The sequence below is a fragment of the Eriocheir sinensis genome, chromosome 64 (assembly GCF_024679095.1).
Source record: "Eriocheir sinensis breed Jianghai 21 chromosome 64, ASM2467909v1, whole genome shotgun sequence".
Lineage (NCBI taxonomy): Eukaryota > Metazoa > Arthropoda > Malacostraca > Decapoda > Varunidae > Eriocheir > Eriocheir sinensis.
Window position 1 is genome coordinate 8,173,781 of NC_066572.1, and position 22,214 is coordinate 8,195,994.

At 47.5% G+C, this 22,214-nt stretch overlaps 1 protein-coding gene across 1 annotated transcript in view; it reads left to right on the forward strand.

Annotated features, from left to right (window-relative positions):
* LOC126987374 (probable inactive protein kinase DDB_G0270444) overlaps nt 1-22,214 on the forward strand; it is a 107,371-nt gene that overhangs the window by 72,455 nt on the left and 12,702 nt on the right. The window contains exons 2-3 of the mRNA XM_050844359.1: nt 13,810-13,923; nt 18,309-18,455. Coding sequence (XP_050700316.1) covers nt 13,840-13,923; nt 18,309-18,455 — 231 coding nt within the window. The 5' untranslated portion in view covers nt 13,810-13,839. The remainder of the gene's footprint in view (nt 1-13,809; nt 13,924-18,308; nt 18,456-22,214) is intronic.

Here is a 22,214-nt window from a genome sequence, read left to right on the forward strand (position 1 = left end):
ACACTCGCCTGCACCAGAATGGGCTGGGCCGACCATCAGGACCCACCGGGAAGAAGCCTACCGGTGCAGTAGGCCGCGACGTAAAAAAACAAACAAAAAAACAAAAAAACACTTAAGCATTGTTTTGGGGCACCTAAATTGACGTACAGATAATAAATTGTAAGGAGAAATTTTCCTTTGTTAAAAGCTTTATTTAACCCGTCCACTGCGATTAACACTGATTTCACTTTCCCTGGTAACCTATGCCCCCAGGTCTTTCTCTGCCTCTGTGGTGGATAGTGGAGTGTTTCCCATGTGGTATTGGTGTGCTGGATATCCCCTCCCAAGGTGCAGGACTTTACATTTTTCCTCATTGAATTGTAGCAGCCACATTTTTTTTTTTTTTTTTTTTTTTTTTTATTTATTTATTTATTTATTTATTTTATGTCGCGGCCTATTGCGCCGGTAGGCTTCTTCCCGGTGGGGCCTGATGGTCGGCCCAGCCCGTTCTGGCGCAGGCGAGTGTTTATAGTGGCGCCATCTTGCACTGGCTCATGCTGCCCTCCCGGAGCTCATCTTTAATCCTAGAATCTAGAGTCTGGGTTGATAGGTGGTCTTCTGGACAGCATGTGGGTAGTTTTAAGCCACTCGGCGGAGGCTGAAAAATCCCAGCTTGGTGGCACCAGGCGGGGATTGAACTCGCGTCCTCCTGAACGCGGCGCTGTCACTCTGTCGACTCAGCCACCGCCTCCATTCCTGTAGCTTGGTGATGTCTTCTTGTAGGAAATCTGCAGTCAAGGGGTCAAACATCAGTTACTGTAGTGTGCAACATTTCCACCTATAGTCTGTTCACTTAAGTCCGACCCAAGCTGCCAACATAAACCTAAGCGTGTTTGCAAGCCGAGTGCTGATTGGCTACTGCTATGGCTTCCAAGTTTTCTTTAACCTCTGTTTGTGTTTATCTCACGCAGCACTTTCTGCTCTTCTGCACTGTGCTTACGAACACGCTTAGGTTTATGTTGTCAGCTTGGGGCAGACTTAACCCTTTCCTTGCGCGCGGTGCGGACGCAACTATCCCCTCAGGCGCAGTCGGGCAGCCCAATGGGGGGTCTCTTTTAACCTCTGTATCTCAGAAACTGTTCATCACAGCTAAAAACCAAAAACACCATTGGAAAGAGGAGGTCCAGATCTATAGGAGTCGGTTATGTATGCCTCTCTTGCGAACGTACATGCACGTTCAGGGTGTTGAATGTTAACACTTTCGTCGGTGCGTGCGGGATGATCAGCCGTATTGAGGGAACTGCAGACATCTTTTCTTCAGATTCTGGCAAGGGAGTTTTGCCAGCTGCAATATTTACAACTATTTGGTCATAGAATCAGTCAGGTGATGGGTGAAGCTATGCAAAAATGCCGCTATATTGGGCAAGAACATCCACCAGTTACTCGTCCGTAGATTTGCCGCGCTGGGCTGATGTGATTTTCCACCAAATTTGGTGGAGAATCCACTCAATTGGCAATCCTGTGTTGTGAGAATTAGTGTTGGAACACTCTCATACGCGGGAGATTTGAGCGCGGGTGGAGCTCGCAGCGAGGGTTTAGCACCACCAGCAAATACGCCTAACGCTCGCTGTGAGCGTTTAGCAATGAAAGGGTTAAGTGAGCAGATTATAGTACAGCTACAGACAGGGATATTGATTCACCTGACTATGAAACTGTGATTCAGGAACTCAACACCTCCTTGTCCCACAGCAAGTGTCCTCTCCTCCTCCCCTCTCTTCTCCTCCCCCCTCCCCTCTCTCCACTCTCCTACCCCTTGAGACTTGCAGTGCAGAAGGAGGCTACCACATCACTGCCAGCATAGAGTAAGGTGCAGGAGGAAGCAGGTATACATTACAAGAGGTCTCGCCAAGACTCGTGAATCAGTGGTAAGGAAGCTCTCTGTGTCTTGGTGCAGATCCCGCCCCAGCTGCTGGACACCATTCAGTTCCCCGAGGAGTACATGGGAGCCCTGCGAATCACAATGATGGCGGTAGACATCCGGAAGTGCTTCAAGCTGATCTTTGAGGACGACACGTTTAGGCAGGTGGATCTCTTCAACCCTAGTGAGTATTTTTATGTATTTACTTATTTATGTGTCTTGTGTTTCACCTGTGGCACTGGTAGGCTTTCTTGGTGGGGCCTGGTGGTTAGCCCCAGTCTTTTATGGTGCAGGCAAGTGTTTATAGTGGTGCCTTCTTGCCTGACTCGTGATGCCCCTTGGAGCTCATCTTTGATCCTCTTTTAAGGGGAATCTAGAATCCAGGTTGATAAGTGGTCTTCAGGACAGCATGTGGGTAGTCTGAGGCCACTCGGCGATGACTGAAAAGTGTCAGCCTCCACCTCCTCGGCAGCAAGGGTCTCCAAGAGCTTGATCACACAAACCATCACCATCACTGTCAGCCATTACTAGTCTGCCGCAGAACAAAGACCTTTCCCAAAGCTCTCCACCCCTCTCTGTTAGTGCACACCATTCTACTCTGGCAAATGCTCTCATCTTGTCTCCAGCTGGCCCTCTGCCTGCCCTGGCTCATCTTAATGTCTCTGGGTTGGCACTGTTATCAAAGGTATCATACCAATGCCCAAGAAATGTTAAGAGAAGTCAGTCCAGCAAAAGACCAAGAGGAGAGATGAGATGAGAGCATTGGCCAGGCCGGGACAGAGAACACTGTGGCAGATCTTAGCAGCCTCCTGCCTGAGCTGCTTCCATTGCTGTGAGGAAGGTGTGAAGGGCAGGATAAACTACTCTCTGGAAGGTCAAAAGGGAGTTTATAAATTGCCTGGAGTCTACAGGGTGGATAAAGAATGGAAGGGTATTAACCCGGTAGCAGTGACGGGCCAAATTTGTGGCTTTACCGTGTAGCAGCGACGGGACAAATTTGTGGCTTTACTGTGTAGCAGCGACGGGACAAATTTGTGGCTTTACTGTGTAGCAGCGACGGGACAAATTTGTGGCTTTACCATGTAGCAGCGACGGGACAAATTTGTGGCTTTACCGTGTAGCAGCGACAGGACAAATTTGTGGCTTTACCGTGTAGCAGCGACAGGCCAAATTTGTGGCTTTACTGTGTAGCAGCGACAGGACAAATTTGTGGCTTTACCGTGTAGCAGCGACAGGCCAAATTTGTGGCTTTACCGTGTAGCAGCGACAGGACAAATTTGTGGCTTTACCGTGTAGCAGCGACGGGACAGATTTGTGGCTTTACTGTGTAGCAGCGACGGGCCAAATTTGTGGCTTTACCGTGTAGCAGCGACGGGACAGATTTGTGGCTTTACTGTGTAGCAGCGACGGGCCAAATTTGTGGCTTTACTCTGTAGCAGCGACGGGCCAAATTTGTGGCTTTACTGTGTAGCAGCGACGGGCCAAATTTGTGGCTTTACTCTGTAGCAGCGACGGGCCAAATTTGTGGCTTTACTGTGTAGCAGCGACGGGCCAAATTTGTGGCTTTACTGTGTAGCAGCGACAGGACAGATTTTGTGGCTTTACCGTGTAGCAGCGACGGGCCAAATTTGTGGCTTTACTCTGTAGCAGCGACAGGCCAAATTTGTGGCTTTACTCTGTAGCATGACGGGCAAATTTGTGGCTTTACTGTGTAGCAGCGACGGGCCAAATTTGTGGCTTTACTGTGTAGCAGCGACGGGCCAAATTTGTGGCTTTACTGTGTAGCAGCAACGGGCCAAATTTGTGGCTTTACCGTGTAGCAGAGACGGGCCAAATTTGTGGCTTTACCGTGTAGCAGCGACGGGACAAATTTGTGGCTTTACCGTGTAGCAGTGACGGCTCAAATTTGTGGCTTTACCGTGTAGCAGTGACGGCTCAAATTTGTGGCTTTACCGTGTAGCAGCGACGGGACAAATTTGTGGCTTTACCGTGTAGCAGTGACGGCTCAAATTTGTGGCTTTACCGTGTAGCAGTGACGGCTCAAATTTGTGGCTTTACCGTGTAGCAGCGACGGCTCATATTTGTGGCTTTACCGTGTAGCAGTGACGGCTCAAATTTGTGGCTTTACCGTGTAGCAGCGACAGGACAAATTTGTGGCTTTACCGTGTAGCAGCGACGGGCCAAATTTGTGGCTTTACCGTGTAGCAGCGACGGGACAAATTTGTGGCTTTACCGTGTAGCAGCGACGGCTCAAATTTGTGGCGGCTTTACCGTGTAGCAGCGACGGGACAAATTTGTGGCTTTACCGTCGCATGAATGGACAAATTTGTGGCTACCGTGTAGCAGTGACGGGACAAATTTGTGGCTTTACCGTGTAGCAGCGACGGGACAAATTTGTATCTTTACCGTGTAGCAGCGACGGGACAAATTTGTGGCTTTACCGTGTAGCAGTGACGGGCCAAATTTGTGGCTTTACCGTGTAGCAGCGATGGGACAAATTTGTGGCTTTACCGTGTAGCAGCGACGGCTCAAATTTGTGGCTTTACCGTGTAGCAGCGACGGCTCAAATTTGTGGCTTTACCGTGTAGCAGCGACGGGACAAATTTGTGGCTTTACCGTGTAGCAGCGACGGCTCATATTTGTGGCTTTACCGTGTAGCAGCGACGGGCCAAATTTGTGGCTTTACCGTGTAGCAGTGACGGGACAAATTTGTGGCTTTACCGTGTAGCAGCGACGGGACAAATTTGTGCCATGATATAAACCCTCCAAAATAGATGATGCATAATCTGATCACAAATGCTTCGATATATATTATGAAATGGTTTGTGTGAGGGGTGATTTTTTCTCATTTTTCTCGCTTAGAGGGACCATTAAGAAACATGATCCCCGCTGCTACCGGGTTAAGGCTGTCAGTCAGTCTTCTGGGGCTGAAAGCTGCATAAGAAACTCACACAGTTCATGCAACATCTTGCAGTACAATTTACTTGGTGTGTGTTCTTATCTATTTTGTTTAGAACATAAGGAGTCTGCAAGAGGCTGGTTGGGCTACACAAGACGGCTCCTGTAAGCCTAACCCCACGTAACCTCACTATCCATAAATGTATCCAACCTCTTCCTAAATGTATCTGTGTGGCTAAGTAAAGGCAGCCCAGGTGTATGTTAGCGGGCTCTTTTTTTTGTACTTTTTTGTTGCCCTTGAGCCGTGTCCTTTGATGTAAAAAAACCTTCCCATGGGTGTCATACCATAGTTGTGCCTTCATCAACAATGCCGTCGCTGTTGGCACCGTAATCCCACTGCTACAGTTTATATTGTGTCACCGGGTGTAAGTTCTGTAATATTTCACTGCTGTTTGTTTCAGAGCCTAAGAGGAGCAGGAGATTCTTCGCACTGATCTATGACTTCTTGGTGTTCACGGACAGCGTGTTCAAGGAAGTGGAGGAGCGTGAAGAAACTGTAATGTGGAGACCTCGTTATTTTGCAAAGCCGTACAGAGTTAGAGCAGAGAGCACAACAAAGTGTAGGATAAGGTTAGGGGAGGAGAGAGTGGAGGAGGTGACTGAGGTGAAATATTTAGGGACAGTTGTATGTAAGCATGGAAGGTGAGGTGAGGGAAAGAGCAGTGAAGGGCAGACAGGTGGTGGGTGCATTGGGGAGAGTTGTGAGAGGAAGAAGTGTGAGCATGGCGGTAAAGAGGGGAACAAGGAACAGTATTATCCTGCCAACTCTGTCGCATGCATCAGAGACGTGGACATGGAGTGCAGCGCAGCAATCAAGAATACGTGCAGTGGAAATGAGTTGTACAAGAGGTGCGTGTGGTGTGTCAGGATGGCATGGAGGAAGTAATGGAAGTGTGTGTGAGGGGTTTGGTATGGGTGTGATAGTGAAGGGAGTGGAGTGTGGAGTGTGGAGTGTGGAGTGGTGGAGTGGGTGGTGCGCTGAGATGGTTTGGTATGGGTTGACAGTGAAGGGAGTGGAGTGTGGAGTGGGTGGTGCGCTGAGATGGTTTGGTATGGGTTGACAGTGAAGGGAGGGAGTGTGGAGTGGGTGGTGGGCTGAGATGGTTTGGTATGGGGTGCCAGTGCAGGGAGTGGAGTGTGGAGTGGGTGGTGCACTGAGATGGTTTGGTATGGGTTGACAGTGAAGGGAGTGGAGTGTGGAGTGGGTGGTGCGCTGAGATGGTTTGGTATGGGTTGACAGTGAAGGGAGTGGAGTGTGGAGTGGGTGGTGCACTGAGATGGTTTGGTATGGGTTGACAGTGAAGGGAGTGGAGTGTGGAGTGGGTGAAGCGTGGTGCACTGAGATGGTTTGGACACCTGATGAGAATGGGGGAGAATGAATTTGTGAAAAGTGTATGAGGGAAGGATTGAGGGAGGGGAAGACCACCTGTGAAGTGGATCAGTAGGGTGAGTGAGGGAGCTGGAAGTAGCAGGATTGAGTGTGCTGAGAGGGAGTGCCAGAACAGGAGAGATGGAGGCACTTCTGCCGCAAACACCCGTGCCCCTGGAGGGGAGTTCCCACGAGGGAGCAGGACGTCAGAGATGTAGAGTGACAGATAGATAGTCATTATCATGGATCACGGAGTAGGAACCTGCCAACTGCCCACCCACTTGTACAAGTCACTCTGGCTGTCTGGGTGTGAGGCACCTGGTGCACTTACACAGGTGCCTGGGCAGATGCTGTGCCAGAGGTGCTTCACGGGGACTGTTACCGAGTGCTTCCTGCCAGGCCAGTTTCTTTACTCTCAGGGTGGCTGCTGTGTGTACAGATGTGGAAGGATTCTTATGGGGAACTTTCATATGGATTGGACATACAATTTATGAGAGAATGCAAAGAAAATAAACTATTTGAAAACTATTAATGTGATAGGCTCACTTAATTTCAGTCAGTTATATTGACAGAAGTATACCTACCATTAAAGAACATTTTGAATCTTCTTTATATTTTGAGGTTCAGAATTGTGTTTGTTTTCGACATAAACATTCATGACGGGCTGCTCCAAGGGCCATGCAGGTGGGCGGCAGCGCTGTGCCACCCTCCCCTCGCGGGGGACTGGCTGCCTCCATTTGTTCCTTTTAGGGGCTGTGAGGCAAAGTACTACCATACTTTATTTTAGTAATCCAGATAATTTTGTACGAAAATATAGTTGAGGAGAAACCATTGCTCATCTTGCTCTATTAAGGCAGTGTCATACTGGCCGTTTTCCTCCAACCATTGGGTGTGTGTAACGGGCTTGTCGGGGGGCGTTTAAAGGGTGTTGATTAAGACTTCAGCTTCCTTAAGGCGAATTATATTCGTAGCCTTTATGTACAAGAAGCGACGGAGCGAGAGCGACTGTCGTTGTGTGTCAGTCGGACTCTCGTGAAGGAGTGGCGAGTTACAGGGTGGAAAATAATTGTTACAATTGGTCACGTATGTCAAGGTGACCTCCACGCACCATCGGAGTGCGAAGTATACAAAACTGAGACGGTAAACACTGACGGACGACATTCCTATAAGGTGGCGTGATCTATCTGTCGTGGGGTTTTTCCATTGACAATTGTATGCCTAATTCGTGGTGATATTAAATAATAATAATACATTGATATCCTACTATAACACTGCTCGGTCACCTACCAGTGATCGCGACCTCGCGATATATAAAAATCGAAATAGCAGTCCAGGTACCATGAACATACATAGTGGGAGTTTGTCAAGCAGACTGCCTATGATACAATTATATTAAAACACTGGCTATGTAAGAACAGATGTGGAATTATAATATAACTAGGGAGAGGGAAACCACAACGTGTGTGACATGAAACATAAGAAACCTCTCAAAAGATAAATATAAGGACACATGTATAAGAAACTATCAACTGGCATAGCTACAGACAATGAAACGTTGATCTAGCTCCTAAAAAAAAAATACAGTAGTGAAACACAGTACAATGTTAAGTATAGGAGCAGCCAGGATTCTGTCCCCTGACTTGTCTGAGAAAAGGAAAAACTACCTTGCCAGTGGCCTCCCTGCATCCAGTCGCCGCGTCTGCACAACCAAATAATCGTGCAGGACAGAGTTTCTCCTAATAAGGTAGCACATGACGACGAGACTGACGAACATCAGAAATTGCAGTATTGCAGAACAACTGTCTGAATCATGAAAAGAATTCCCGTGGATATGGCAAAAGGCAGCCTTCCGCTGATGGTTTGGCCTAGGGTTCCTGTGTGATGAATGACGCCCGCCCCTGTAACCTCCTGACCTCCTATCTGAGCCCCGTCTCGAATGTGTTGATTCCCTACGTTTCGCGAAACAAGAATGTTCAGAATGTCCTGATTGCTTGCAAAAACTACAGGTGAGAGAGACCTTACTTTGAGCCTGTAATACTGCGGCTGGTGCGAGGGGATGCTGGTGAGGGTGTCCTTGAACCTTGAGTGGGTTGTAAGTATGCAGACGAACCCGGGGGTGAACGAATTCTGCGGCCTGTAATTGATAAATAATGAGTGCCTGAACATAAGATTACCTTAGTAAATTCACCGGTTGTGGTATCGTGTTCCAGTCCCTCTTCACTTGAAGGACGAGCCAACTGTTGAAAGGTGTCGCCGAGTTTAGCGAGTGTCTTTGGTCATACTATGGTGTAAATCATTTACAAAATAGGAGCATATGTTGATAGCTGTAAATATGAACCAATAAACGGAACGTGTATGAATGAATAGTTTGCGTTGAAACCCTAAAAAGGCAAGAAAGAATGGCTAGCAAGGTGCCTGTATAGACGTAATAGAAGTTAAGGTTATAATGGAATGCCCTAATGATATGGGTATAATGAAAGAATAACTATATAAACAAAGTGGTATGTTAAGTGAGTATACCATTGAAGCTCACGTTTTCTCTCGAGCGGTGAAAAGAAAACGGAGGCAGGGCATACTGATGAAGATTAACTTTGATAAGGGAACTCACACTATACTCAATAGACTCGCTAGCAAACTATAAGAAAGAATCAATATCGTATAGGAATGAACGTTACTCTCACAATTATGACTGAAGAACAGTGTTAGGAACACAGAAATAAAAAAAATCGTGCCTCTGCACGGATAATAATGAAAATGAGCCGAGTCGGCAAATTTGGACAAGAAGGGAATATCCACAAATACCAAGATTAGTCAGCTGATGTAGTGGAGAGGGCGACGGCTTGTGATGCCCTGGGTGACGTGCAGTCGTTGTAGGCGCGACAGGAAACCTCGGCCGCGGCCACAGCGGCGGTGAGAGGTGAGGGATGGGGTGACATCGGAGGACTCGCAATGGAGGTTGAAAAACTGCTGACCCAGCAAAATGAGCGGCCGCGGTGCGCGGCTGGGAGCTGGTACACTGCCGCCAGACGTATGATGGCCGTGTCGTCCGTGTTATAGTAAGAGATGGGCGGCGGTGGCAGACAAGACGACTTGGGTGTGTAACCTCTTGAGAAGACGCCTTGCAAGAAACGGTAGTGGGAACAGCTTGCAGTCACCGGGAGATGTCCGCGGGTACCCTTGCTGACTGTTTGCCGGAAGAGGTTTGGGCCGATGCTCCCGGCAGCGGCGGTGGTGCCGCCAGCTGTGGAGCGAGGGGCATGCGGGGTGTCCCAAGGTCAGCGGGGCGTGCCTCCTCCTTGCTGGTGTGAATACTTCCGCCGTATCGTGGAGTGGCTTGCAGTGTTCGTAGCAGTGCTGGCTTTAAGCGGGGGAGCGGCTTGTAGATTGTGGCCCTCGCGTTCGGCTGCGTAGGCCGGAGGGTGTGCTCGGGGCTTGTAGGCTTGACGCCTATAGAGTTGCTTGTAGCTGGTGTGCTCGAGGCTTGTAGGCTGGACGCCTGTAGAGTTGCTTAGCTGGTGTGCTCGAGGCTTGTAGGCTGGACGCCTGTAGAGTTGCTTGCTGGTGTGCTCGAGGCTTGTAGACTGGACGCCTGTAGAGTTGCCCGTAGCCTGTGAAGCATGGGCTGGACGCCTGGAGAGTTGCTGCTGGTGTGCTCGAAGCTTGGAGGCTGGACGCCTGTAGAGTTGCTTGTAGCCGGCGCCTGGTGAGTTGCACGTAGGTGGCGACTTGTGAGATGCACGTAGCTGGTGCCTTGTGAGATGCTTGTAGATGGCGCCTTGTGAGTTGCACGTAGGTGGCGACTTGTGAGATGCTTGTAGCTGGCGCCGTGTGAGTTGCACGTAGGTGGCGACTTGTGAGATGCTTGTAGCTGGCGCCTTGTGAGTTGCACGTAGGTGGCGACTTGTGAGATGCTTGTAGCTGGCGCCTTGTGAGTTGCACGTAGGTGGCGACTTGTGAGATGCTTGTAGCTGGCGCCTTGTGAGTTGCACGTAGGTGGCGACTTGTGAGATGCTTGTAGCTGGCGCCTTGTGAGTTGCACGTAGGTGGGCGCCGTGTGAGAGGCTTGTAGCTGGCGCCTTGTGAGTTGCACGTAGGTGGGCGCCTTGTGAGTTGCACGTAGGTGGGCGCCTTGTGAGTTGCACGTAGGTGGGCGCCTTGTGAGTTGCACGTAGGTGGGCGCCTTGTGAGTTGCACGTAGGTGGGCGCCTTGTGAGATGCCGCGGACGGCAGGTGCGTTGCCGCGGACGGCAGGTGCGTTGCCGCGGACGGCAGGTGCGTTGCCGCGGACGGCAGGTGCGTTGCCGCGGACGGCAGGTGCGTTGCCGCGGACGGCTGGTGCGTTGCCGCGGACGGCAGGTGCGTTGCCGCGGACGGCAGGTGCGTTGCCGCGGACGGCAGGTGCGTTGCCGCGGACGGCAGGTGCGTTGCCGCGGACGGCAGGTGCGTTGCCGCGGACGGCTGGTGCGTTGCCGCGGACGGCAGGTGCGTTGCCGCGGACGGCTGGTGCGTTGCCGCGGACGGCAGGTGCGTTGACTCCTTCTTCCCTTGTACGCCTGGCCCCGGAGTTTTTGGTGAGTTCTCGTGGCTTGGAGGAGAACGAGGTAGCGAAGGCACAGGCGCGGGGTGACCGCTGCCAACCAAATGTAACGGGCTTGTCGGGGGGCGTTTAAAGGGTGTTGATTAAGACTTCAGCTTCCTTAAGGCGAATTATATTCGTAGCCTTTATGTACAAGAAGCGACGGAGCGAGAGCGACTGTCGTTGTGTGTCAGTCGGACTCTCGTGAAGGAGTGGCGAGTTACAGGTTGGAAAATAATTGTTACAATTGGTCACGTATGTCAAGGTGACCTCCACGCACCATCGGAGTGCGAAGTATACAAAACTGAGACGGTAAACACTGACGGACGACATTCCTATAAGGTGGCGTGATCTATCTGTCGTGGGGTTTTTCCATTGACAATTGTATGCCTAATTCGTGGTGATATTAAATAATAATAATACATTGATATCCTACTATAACATGTGCGGGCAACCATGGTTGCTTGTACACTCAACTGGGAGGCTGGGAGGTTTGGGATATGAGCAACCGTGCAGCTGTGTGTAAACAATGGTAGTGGCTGAGGAGCAGAAGAAGTAGTGGAGATGGCCCACCAAGAGAATGGTGGAGTGAATTGGCAGCGGCTTTGTCTACGCGATAGAGAACTCCCCGTGCTGTGGGACCACACACATGAAAACTCCGCCAAAGAGAATTAAAAAAGATGTGAATGGTTCATGCTTGCTGCTGCTCCTCCCTCACTCTGGTGTCTTGCTTGGATATGAGTGGGGCACCATTTCCAATAGTTAACAAAACTCTTCTTTCTCCATTCATACGCCTCCGTGGTCTAGTGGTCAGCGTGCCTGGCTACTACTCTGCGGGCTTGGGTTCAAATCCTGGCCCGGGCAGTCAGCGTGCAGCTCACCCAGCTGTTCATCCTCCCTTTCGGGCTGGTGGATAAATGGGTACCTGGGGACACCTGGGGAAGATAAACTGTGGTAACCTGGATGTCACACTGGCCCTGTGTACCGGGGTGACGGGCTCCCTCCCACCACAGGCTCAAGGGCCACAGTGAGGGAGATGAGCACCGAGGCCATGCGCAGCTGTAGCTTGTGCCCCTGACCTCACCTTTACCTTCCTTTCTCCATTCGACAAAAATTGTAGAATGACTCAGTTTTCACAGCACAGTTCTCTGACGAGGTTTGGGTAAACACTCCTCTTCCCATCTTTGAAGCCATGATTGTACCCACGGCCACTTCTTCCTTCCTCTTAACACTTTCCATCCATGACGCAGACGTCAGCGTCACGGATGGAAAGGGTCAAGAGGAAATGGAAGAGGATTAATCCTCTTCTAAACCTCTCAATCCTCCTCTAAATTCCTCTTAATCCTCTTCCATTTCCTCTTAAGAGGTTTAGAAAAGTATTAAGAGGAAATGTAAGAGGATTAAGGGGTTTAGAAGGGTCTAACCCTTTCCATACGGTGTCGGCGTCGCTGGAGTGAAGGGTTAACTGTAGCAACAAGTCCATAATTTGGGTAACGGCAGCACAAGCTGCAGCAGCCATTACTTCTGCAGTCGGCGCCACATGGATACAGACCAACAGGTTTGTTTACGTTGTGGATATGGGCAGCCGACCTTGGCCGTGTGATGCACACCCAGAAAAGTTGGAGTTACCGGTTGGTTCTACCGCCAACACAGTTGGAGGAAAAAGGCCCAGTGTGACACCGCCTTTACCTGCAAAGCAAAACTGCTCTGCTACAAACCGGGCAGCCTCAATTTCTGCTGCCAGTGATGTGTGTGTGACCATTCTAGGGGTTTGATTGAGCCCATGTATTGACTGTGTCAAGTTGGTGTTTGGGAAAAAATAAATGCAGAATACATGTTGGTGCTTGGTGAACCGGAAACACTTGTCTGCGAGATTGGGAAGCTGTTTGGAAGACAACCTGCACCAGTACTGTGTTTTGCAGTCTGTCTGTGTCTGCTGGTGACACAGTGCTCACTGCAGAAAATGAAAGTGACTTACCATCTTTGGTCAGTGTTTTTGATAGTGTCTGTAAAAGGAGAAAGCTGAAAGTAAATGTCAACAAAAGTAAAGTGATGGTTTGTGAGCGGAGTAGAAGTGAGGTTGTAGATTTTGTATGCCCATATAGAGCGGGAATTGAATGTGAAAAAGAATGCAAAATAATTTTGAATGGTGAAGAAATGGAGGAGGTCAATGAGTTTAAGTACCTTGGATCAGTTATGTGCAAGCATGGTGGTATGGAGGGAGAGATAAGAGAAAGGGCATTGCAAGGAAGAAGGGTGGTTGGGTCTTTGGGAGGAATCATGAATGGCAGAAGTGTGAGCATGGAGGTAAAGAGGGATTTGAGAAATACAATAATAGTACCAACCCTCACATATGCAAGTGAAACATGGGCCTGGAATGAAAGTCAGGGAGTGGAAATGAGTTATTTGAGGAGTGCTTGTGTGTGAGTAGAATGGATGGAATGAGTAATGAAAGTGTGTACGAGCGTTTTGGAATGTGTCACGGGGGTGAAGGGAAGAAGTGTGGAGTGGTGGAAGAAGTGAAGCGACAGACTTTAAAGTGGTTTGGCCACATGGAGTGAATGGAGGAGAGTAAGATGACCAAAAGGTGTATGTGAGTGAGATAGAGGGAGGGAATGCTAGAGGACGACCTCCAGTGAAATGGAGAGATAGGGTGCAAGAGTACGTTAGGGAGAGGGGGAAAGATCTTTGAGGGACTTTGAGCAGGCAAGGAGGGAGTGTCTGGATAGAGAAAGCTGGAAGCTCTTCTGGTGTGGCCATCCCCTGGTGGGAGCTCCTAGGAGCAGGCATCAATGAAATGACGATGATCTGTGTCTGCAGTCACACACGTTTACGGTGGACGAGATACAAGTTTTTGTAGGAATGGAATCCACGATGGGTTGATGGAAACCCAACCCCTTCATAGGCAAGCTTTCACATGAAGTATTGCCTTTTTCTGTCCATTCATTACTTCCCTTTGTGTGTGTTCTGTTCTCCACACTGTTAACTGACTGTCCTTCCCCTTGCCAGGTGGGTGCCCTCGCTGAGCAGCGGGACAAGATGAGGGCCAAGCTACACAAGATGAAGCAGCAGATCCATGAGAGGAGGATGGAGAACGAAAAGAATCAGCTGGCGAAGGAAGAGGTAGGACTGAGTCAAAGCCTTTCCCCACATTTACTTCTAGCATATTGCACGCTGCCGCCCTCACTGAACACACCCACCGGCCACTAGAGGGCAGGTGTGCGTAGTTACGTAGTTGTATTTACACAGTTGTACACGAGGCTACACAAGGATACGAGGAAACTACAAGGAGCCAGCTGGTCTTCACTTGGCAGCCCCTGAGGATGGGTTATTCTCCAAAGCCCTTCCCATCCATAGCTACATTTGATCTTCATTTAACCCTTTCAGCGCTATGTTGTCGCAGCGATGCTGAGCGGTCCGTGTTGGTGGAGCTAAATCACCGCCGCGAGAATTGATCTGTGTTGAATCTCCCGCTCACAATATACGTCCCAACACTATTCCACACTCCACTGTAACTTTAGTCTGAATGGTTCATGTCTTATAGTGGGTCGTCCTTGCCCGCACCACCACCTACACAACCACACCCTCACACAACAAACAGCTGCATGCCGCGTGTCACCAGAACAGGGTGCATTGCGTCTTGCCTAGTTGGCTGTCACAACCTCCAAGTGACAGGGAGAATAACATACTAAACTATACATAATATTATAGGGACAGTGGTATTGGTATGCTGGATTTCCCCTCCCAAGGTGCATGACTTTACATTTTTCTTTTTTGAATTGTAGCAGCCACTTGTTGCTCCACTCCTGTAGCTTGGTGATGTCTTCTGGTAGGAAATACGCATCCAGGGGCTGAAACTTAAGAAATAAATCCCAGACTTTTCACGGTTTCTCTTGGTAATGCAGTGATTTCAGGGTCGAAGGTCAGAGCTCACCCACACCCAGCTCCCTTTCACAGTTAGAGCGGTCAAGAACTGTTATTTAACGTGTAACTGCTTAGAGGGTTATTTATACCACACTTAGAGGTTGGATTTGTTTGTGTTGAGCTGCACCATCCTTTTGTTGGTCCACTTGACAAGCCATTTCGTTGATGTACAAGATAGTTAGTAGATGACTCAGGACTAACCTCTGTGGGATGCCACTAGTAATGCAAGTCCAGTATAGTTTATCCCCATCTAGTCACTAAGTCTAATCTAGTCACCTTGATCCTTATCCTGTATCCCAAGGCCTTCTAGGTTACTTAAGTCTTTGGTGAGTCACTTTGTCAAATGCTTTACTAATATCAAGGTATGATATCATAATTTTGTTTTGTTTTAGTGTTGTTAAGGAAGCCAAGTTTCTTGACATATTTTACACATCTAAACTTTGTCAATTTGTATTTGTCTGTGTGTGTGTGTGTGTGTGTGTGTGTGTGTGTGTGTGTGTGTGTGTGTGTGTGTTACCTAGTTATATTTACCTAGTTGTGAAATACAGGAAAAGAGCCGCACTAGGCTCGTGCTGTCCCGTCTCCATAACACTTATTATCCAGTTTGGCTTTAAATTCATGAATCGTTTTTGCACACACAGTCTCCTCGTCAAGTCCGTTCCATGTTGTTGTGCTTCTGTATGGAAAACTGTATTTCTTGATGTCTCTCCTACAGTCACTCTTCTTCAATTTCTTACCATTGCCTCTTGTCACACTTCTGTCACGTACCACTAGGTCTTCCCTGTCCAATTTCTTCAGTCCCTCTTGTATCCTGTACAGTGCTATTAGGTCCCCTCTCTCTCTTCTGCTCTCCAGTGTTGTTGGTCCCAATTTCTCGAGTCTTTTTCATAAGTATGTTCTCTCAGAGTTTCCGGTAATTTAGTCGCTGCTCTTTGTATTCTTTCCAACTTTCTAATTTCTTTCTTCAATCTAGGTGACCACACTAATGCTGCATATTCCAGTCTTGGACGTATCATCGATGTCATTAGTTTCTTCACCATTTCTTCATCTAAATACGTAAATGCTGCTTTTATGTTTCTATGAAGATTGTACAGCATGCGCAGAAAGTGCTGTCGTCAAGGCGCCGCCGACAATTCTTTTCGCGTTAAGTGAAAGAGGCTCACAACTACCTTCCCGGGATCACAAGATGTTCTGACGCCTTTGCATCACTAACTGGCAACCCTCTACGCTCTCCGGGCACCAGGCGCCAGTGTTGACAGTCACCGACAGTAGCTGCTCAGCTGCCATTTAGAGAGGTTGTACAATCGTCTGGCGTGCCAGACGAAGGCTAATGGCGCTGTCATTTTGCTTCCTTCCACCCTCTCAATACGCCTAAAATGACTACACGCAGGGACAAACGGATTGAGGTGTTCACTTGATATAAGGCTGGTCACGATCTCCCATTTATTTCCTGTCAAACTGGTGTTGCTGAGAACAACACAGTGGCTGGTGCAGCGTTTGAAGGACGTCGGAGAGGCTACTGCACTGGCACCCCTTCCCAAGTGTGGCAGGCCTCGTAAGACTACTTCTAGGACCCGTGCACTTATCTCTAGGCAGGCTGCTAAGGAACCAAGGCTGACAGCACGAGGAATCAAAGAAAAGAACCCACAGTTACTGGAACATGTATCTCTAAGGAGCGTACAGCAGCTGCTTCATGATGACCTCGGCTACAAATGTTACCGTGCCCGCAAGAAGCCCGTTAACTGCACAGCAAAGGGAGAAGAGAGTAAAATTTTGCAAGAAATGCCTAGCCTGGAGTGAGAAGGAATGGAAGACGGTGCGGTGGAGTGATGAAGCAACCTTCACCATGACCGGGACACCGTCATCACGAGTGTACCGCAAGCCAGGCACCGCCCCCTTGGACCCCAAGCACACGTCAAAGTTTGTGAAGCACCCAGCTTCACTCATGGTGTGGGGCTGTTTCACCTACTATGGAGTTGGTGAATTAGTTATTCTTCCTGCTAATGTTAGGGTAAACCAACACAACTATTTGGAGCTATTAAGTGATGTCCTGTGCGATTCATTCGAAATAACAAAGGCAAGAGTATTTGTGCAGGATTCTGCTCCTGCACATGTAGCAAAATCTGTGAAGCAGTGGTTGACTGATTGTGACATTCCCTTCATCAGTGACTGGCCTGGAAATAGCCCAGATATTAACCCAATAGAAAACTTATGGGGATACATGAAGAGACACCTGCATGGTATGGACACGTCATCACTGCCGAAACTTGAGGCTGCAATCAAGCAACTGTGGGCCAGTTTTTCACTCACCCACCTGCAAAACCTTGCAACCAGTCTCCCCAAACGTCTTGAGGATATTGTAAAAAGGAAGGGCAATGCAAATAAATACTAACTGGTCCAATGATACGTATTTGTTTGTCCACCATTCTCCCAGAAAGTCATAATCAATGTTTTATTTAGGCGGCGACAACACTTTCCGCGCATACTGTATGTTTCCCCAGTTATCCGGTCTATATGTTTTCCAAAGGATAACTTGTCTGTTATGATCACTCCCAGATCTTTTTCTTCAGTTTTTCTCATGATTCTTTCATTACTCAGAGAGTAGTTCCCCGATATTTGTCTACTGCTCTTACCAAACTCCATCACGCTACACTTCTCTGTGTTGAATGTCATTTCCCATTTGTGTGACCATTCACTTATTATATCAAGATCTTGGCCCAGGGCTACACAGTCTTCTTCATTAGCCACCCTCCTCATTATTTTAGCATCATCAGCAAACATATTCATATAGCTTGTCACCCCTTCTGTCATGCCATTAATATAAATTACAAACATAATCGGAGCCAGCACTGATCCTTGGGGGACTCCACTGGTCACTTCCATCCAGCTTGATTTATTATTCCTGATTACTGTTCTCATTTCTCTCTTCGTCAAAAAGTCCACAATCCAAATCAATATTGAACCACCCAGACCTCCAACATGATTAAATTTACATATTAATTGCTTGTGTGGTACTTTATCAAACGCCTTCTTTAAGTCCAGATACACACAATCTGCCCAACCGTCTCTTTCCTGTATTATATCAATTACTCTTGAATAGAAGCTGATCAGATTACTTACACAAGACCGTCCTCCTCTGAATCTGAATTGGCTATTTGTTAATATACTGTTTTCTTATAAATACTCCACCCATCTGTTTTGTGTGTTTGCATCAGTGTGTGTGTGTGTGTGTGTGTGTGTGTGTGTGTGTGTGCATCAGTGTGTGTGTGTGTGTGTGTGTGTGTGTGTGTGTGTGTGTGTGTGTGTGTGTGTGTGTGTGTGTGCATCAGTGTGTGTGTGTGTGTGTGTGTGTGTGTGTGTGTGTGTGTGTGTGTGTGTGTGTGTGCATCAGTGTGTGTGTGTGTGTGTGTGTGTGTGTGTGTGTGTGTGTGTGTGTGTGTGTGTGTGTGTGTGTGTGTGTGTCTTCTTCACCCAACCAGTATCATAACAAACTACATTTCCGGTCCAGCAGTACCGCCTTTCATTACCCATTGGCCTCCTGCTCCTCTGATGCCTGAGTACTACAACCTGACCCTTTCCTGCAGGACATGAGGAGAGTTGAAGCCAAGACGGAGGAGCTGCAGAGGTGCCAGGAGGAGAAGCTAGCTCTGAAGGCCCAGCTTGATGCACTGGGACTCTCTCTGGCCAAGCTGGACATAGCCATAAAGGACACTGAGCTCAGGACCATGGAGGTTTGTCTGAGGGAATCTTGTCTTGTCACCGAGCGAGGATATCAGAACCACGAGCGAGTCTTCTGTAATCACATATGAGTCTTATAATCACATTCTTCTAGAGTCACAAGTGAGTTCTGTAATAACTAATGAGTTTTATAATTGGGAATGACTTCTATAGTGCCCTTGAGCTGCCTCCTGTGCTGTAAGAAAAACAATGGATTGACACACTTACCGATGTCATAGACCCACACTTATTTTGGGCTGGCGTGGACTTTAGAGTAACTTGCATGTGTGTTTTCTTTAAGGTTGTATCAGTGACATCTCAAGCAATGGACGTCTTTCTCTTTTGATCTTGCGGCGCCCTTGTCCTTAAGCCGCGAATTTTGATAAATCAACCGCTTTGGTGCGAATCGCCCTAACTCCCTTATTTCTGGGGCTTCAGAAAAGTTATTGGTATCACTTGACGGCAAAATGCAAGGGCTATATTTTATAATTAGCAACTGGGCTTAAAAAATTGACTCAAAAGGGTCAAAAATCGAATAAATTCGCAAAAAACAACAACAAAAATGTATTTTTGAGTTCCCAACCTTGAAACCCACTCATTTTTTGAGAATTTCAAAAAAGTTATTTAACAAATGATTTAGCCCTGCCAATGTGCTTTCCAAAATGGTGAACGTTTCCCTGCTCCCAGTAGTTTGGTCGCCAGAGCTCCAAACGTAAACCTTGATCCACACCCACCATCACCACCCTGTTGATGCGTCACTGGTCGCCACCGCCGGCTTGATCCTCGTTATACCGGCGGTACTAGGCACGCATCCAGCACCCCGGCACCTTACTGCACCCACACCTCACTGCCACCTGTCGTCCTCGTCCATGTAGCTATCCAGTCTACTCTTAAAACAAACTATCGTCCCTGCACTAACTATGTGATTGCTGAGTCTGTTCCATTCCCCCACCACCCTATTACTAAACCAATGCTTGCCTATATCTCTCCTAAATCTATACTTTTCTAATTTAAATCCATTACTGCGAGTTCTATCCTGCTGGCTAATTCTCAGAACTTTACTTATATCGCCTTTGTTGTAACCCTTGACCCATTTGAATACTTCTATCAGATCTCCCCGCACTCTTCGTCTCTCTAGTGAATGTAAGTTTAGATGTTTCAGCCTATTTTGATATGGGAGGTTCCTCAGCCCCTGAATCATCTTGGTCATCCTCCTCTGAACTGATTCTAGCAAATTGATGTCCATTCTGTAGAGGCAGCTCCTTTGACCCTAAGCTCCCGTGTATCTAACCCCACCTAATATTGCTGTCCATGAATTTATCTAGTCTATTTTTGAATGTGACAATTGTATTGGCACTCACCACGTGACTGCTAAGCCTATTCCACTCATCCACCACCCTGTTTGTAAACCAATTTTTGCCTGTGTCCCTGTTGAATCTGAATTTATCCAGTTTAAACCCATTACTTCGTGTCCTACCCGGTTCTCTTACCAACAAAACCTTATGAATGTCTCCCTTATTAAAGCCCTTCATCCATTTATAAACCTCGATCATGTCTCCACGCACCCTTCGCCTTTCTAGAGAATGCAAGTTTAACTGTTTGAGTCTTTCCTCGTATGGCAAGTTTCTCAACCCCTGAATCATCTTAGTCATCCTCCTCTGCACCAATTCTAACATTTTGATATCCATTCTATAGTAAGGTGACCAGAACTGAACCGCATAGTCAAGATGAGGTCTAACTAATGCTAAATATAGTTTGAGGAAGACTTCGGGGCTTCTGTTGCTTACGCTCCTTGAAATAAATCCCAGTACCCTATTTGCTCGATTTCTAGCTTGAATGCATTGTGCCCTTGGACGGAGATCAGAGCTCACTAAGACCCCTAAATCCCTCTCGCGCCCAGACCTGCTTATGAGAGTGTCATTTAAGCAATAGTTATGTGAAGGGTTGTTCCTACCTACACTCAGAATACTGCACTTCCCTACATTGAACTCCATCTGCCATTTATCCGCCCAGTCATACAATCTGTTGAGTTCACCCTGGAGAATACTAGCGTCCTGATCCGACTCAATTACTCTACCGATCTTGGTATCATCTGCTAATTTACTAACATCACTACTAATTCCTGTATCTAAGTCATTGATATAAATAATAAACAAAAGTGGACCTAATACCGAACCTTGTGGGACCCCACTCGTAACACATCCCCAGTCAGATCTTTTACCATTGATTTGCACTCTTTGCTTCCTATTGCTAAGCCACGCCTTGACCCAGTTCAAAACTTTACCCTCTACTCTGTGATGGCAAATGAAAGCTCTTTTAATACAGATTAATAATCAGGAAAGAAAAATTGGAAAACATTAAATAAATAAAAAAGTTATAAGCAAAAAAACTAAGGTGTCCAAATCGCTGTGAAAGGGACGAAAAACAGACTATTTTGTGACGGCTCAACGACAAACTTAGAATGGAGCTATCAAAACATCCTTCAAGCTGGTCAGACTACATTGTCAAGAGGGGCTACATGCTCAATTACAGCCTTCTAGAGGCAATAGCAAGGCCACACTAGACAAAAACGGCAAAATGCCTGGAGTTCGTCAAAATCGCTCTCGACAAGGTTTATGTTTTGAGCTCTAGCGACGAAACTACTGGGAGTAGGGATATGTTATGCACTATTTTGGAAAGCACATTGGCGGGGCTAAATCATTTGTTAAATAAGTTTTGTGAAATTCTCAAAAAATGGGTACTCAATGGGAACTCAAAAAGACTTTTTTATCGTTTTTTTGCGAATTTATTCAATTTTCGACACTTTTGAGTAAATTTTTGAGCCCAGTCGCTAATTATAAAATATAACCCTTGCATTTTGCCGTCAATTGACACTAATGTCTTTTCTGTTGCCCCAGAAATAAGGGAGTTATGGCGATTCGCACCAAAGCGGTTGATTTTTCAAAATTCGCGGCTTAAGGACAAGGCTGGAGCAAGTGTCTGTTCCATATGTATAAGTTTCACTGCTTTTATGTATGATGCTCCACTTGACAGTTTATTTATTTATTTATTTATTTATTTATTTTTTTTTTCCCTACAGCAAAGGTGACAGCTCAAGGGCATAAAAAAAAAAAACAATGAAAAAAAAAAGCCCGCTACCTACTGCTCCTAAAAAGAGTACAGAGGAGTGGCCGAAAGATAGGTCAATTTCGGGAGGAGAGGTGTCCTGATACCCTCCTCTTGAAAGAGTTCAAGTCGTAGGCAGGAGGAAATACAGATGAAGGAAGGTTGTTCCAGAGTTTACCAGCGTGAGGGATGACAGAGTGAAGATGCTGGTTAACTCTTGCATAAGGGGTTTGGACAGTGTAGGGACGAGCTTGAGTAGAAAGTCGTGTGTGGCGAGGCCGCGGGAGGGGGGGAGGCATGCAGTTAGCAAGTTCAGAAGAGCAGTCAGCGTGGAAATATTGATAGAAGATAGAAAGAGAGGCAACATGGCGGTGGAATTTAAGGGGTAGAAGACTATCAGTAAGAGGAGGAGAACTGATGAGACGAAGAGCCTTAGCCTCCACTCTGTCCAGAAGAGCTGTGTGAGTGGAGCCCCCCCACACGTGAGATGCATACTCCATATGAGGGCGGACAAGGCCCCTGTATATAGATACCAACTGTGCCGGGGAGAAGAACTGGCGGAGACGGTACAGAACGCCCAGCCTCGAGGAAGCTGATTTAGTGAGAGAGGAGATGTGAAGTTTCCAGTTAAGATTTTGAGTTGAGGATAGACCGAGGATATTTAATGT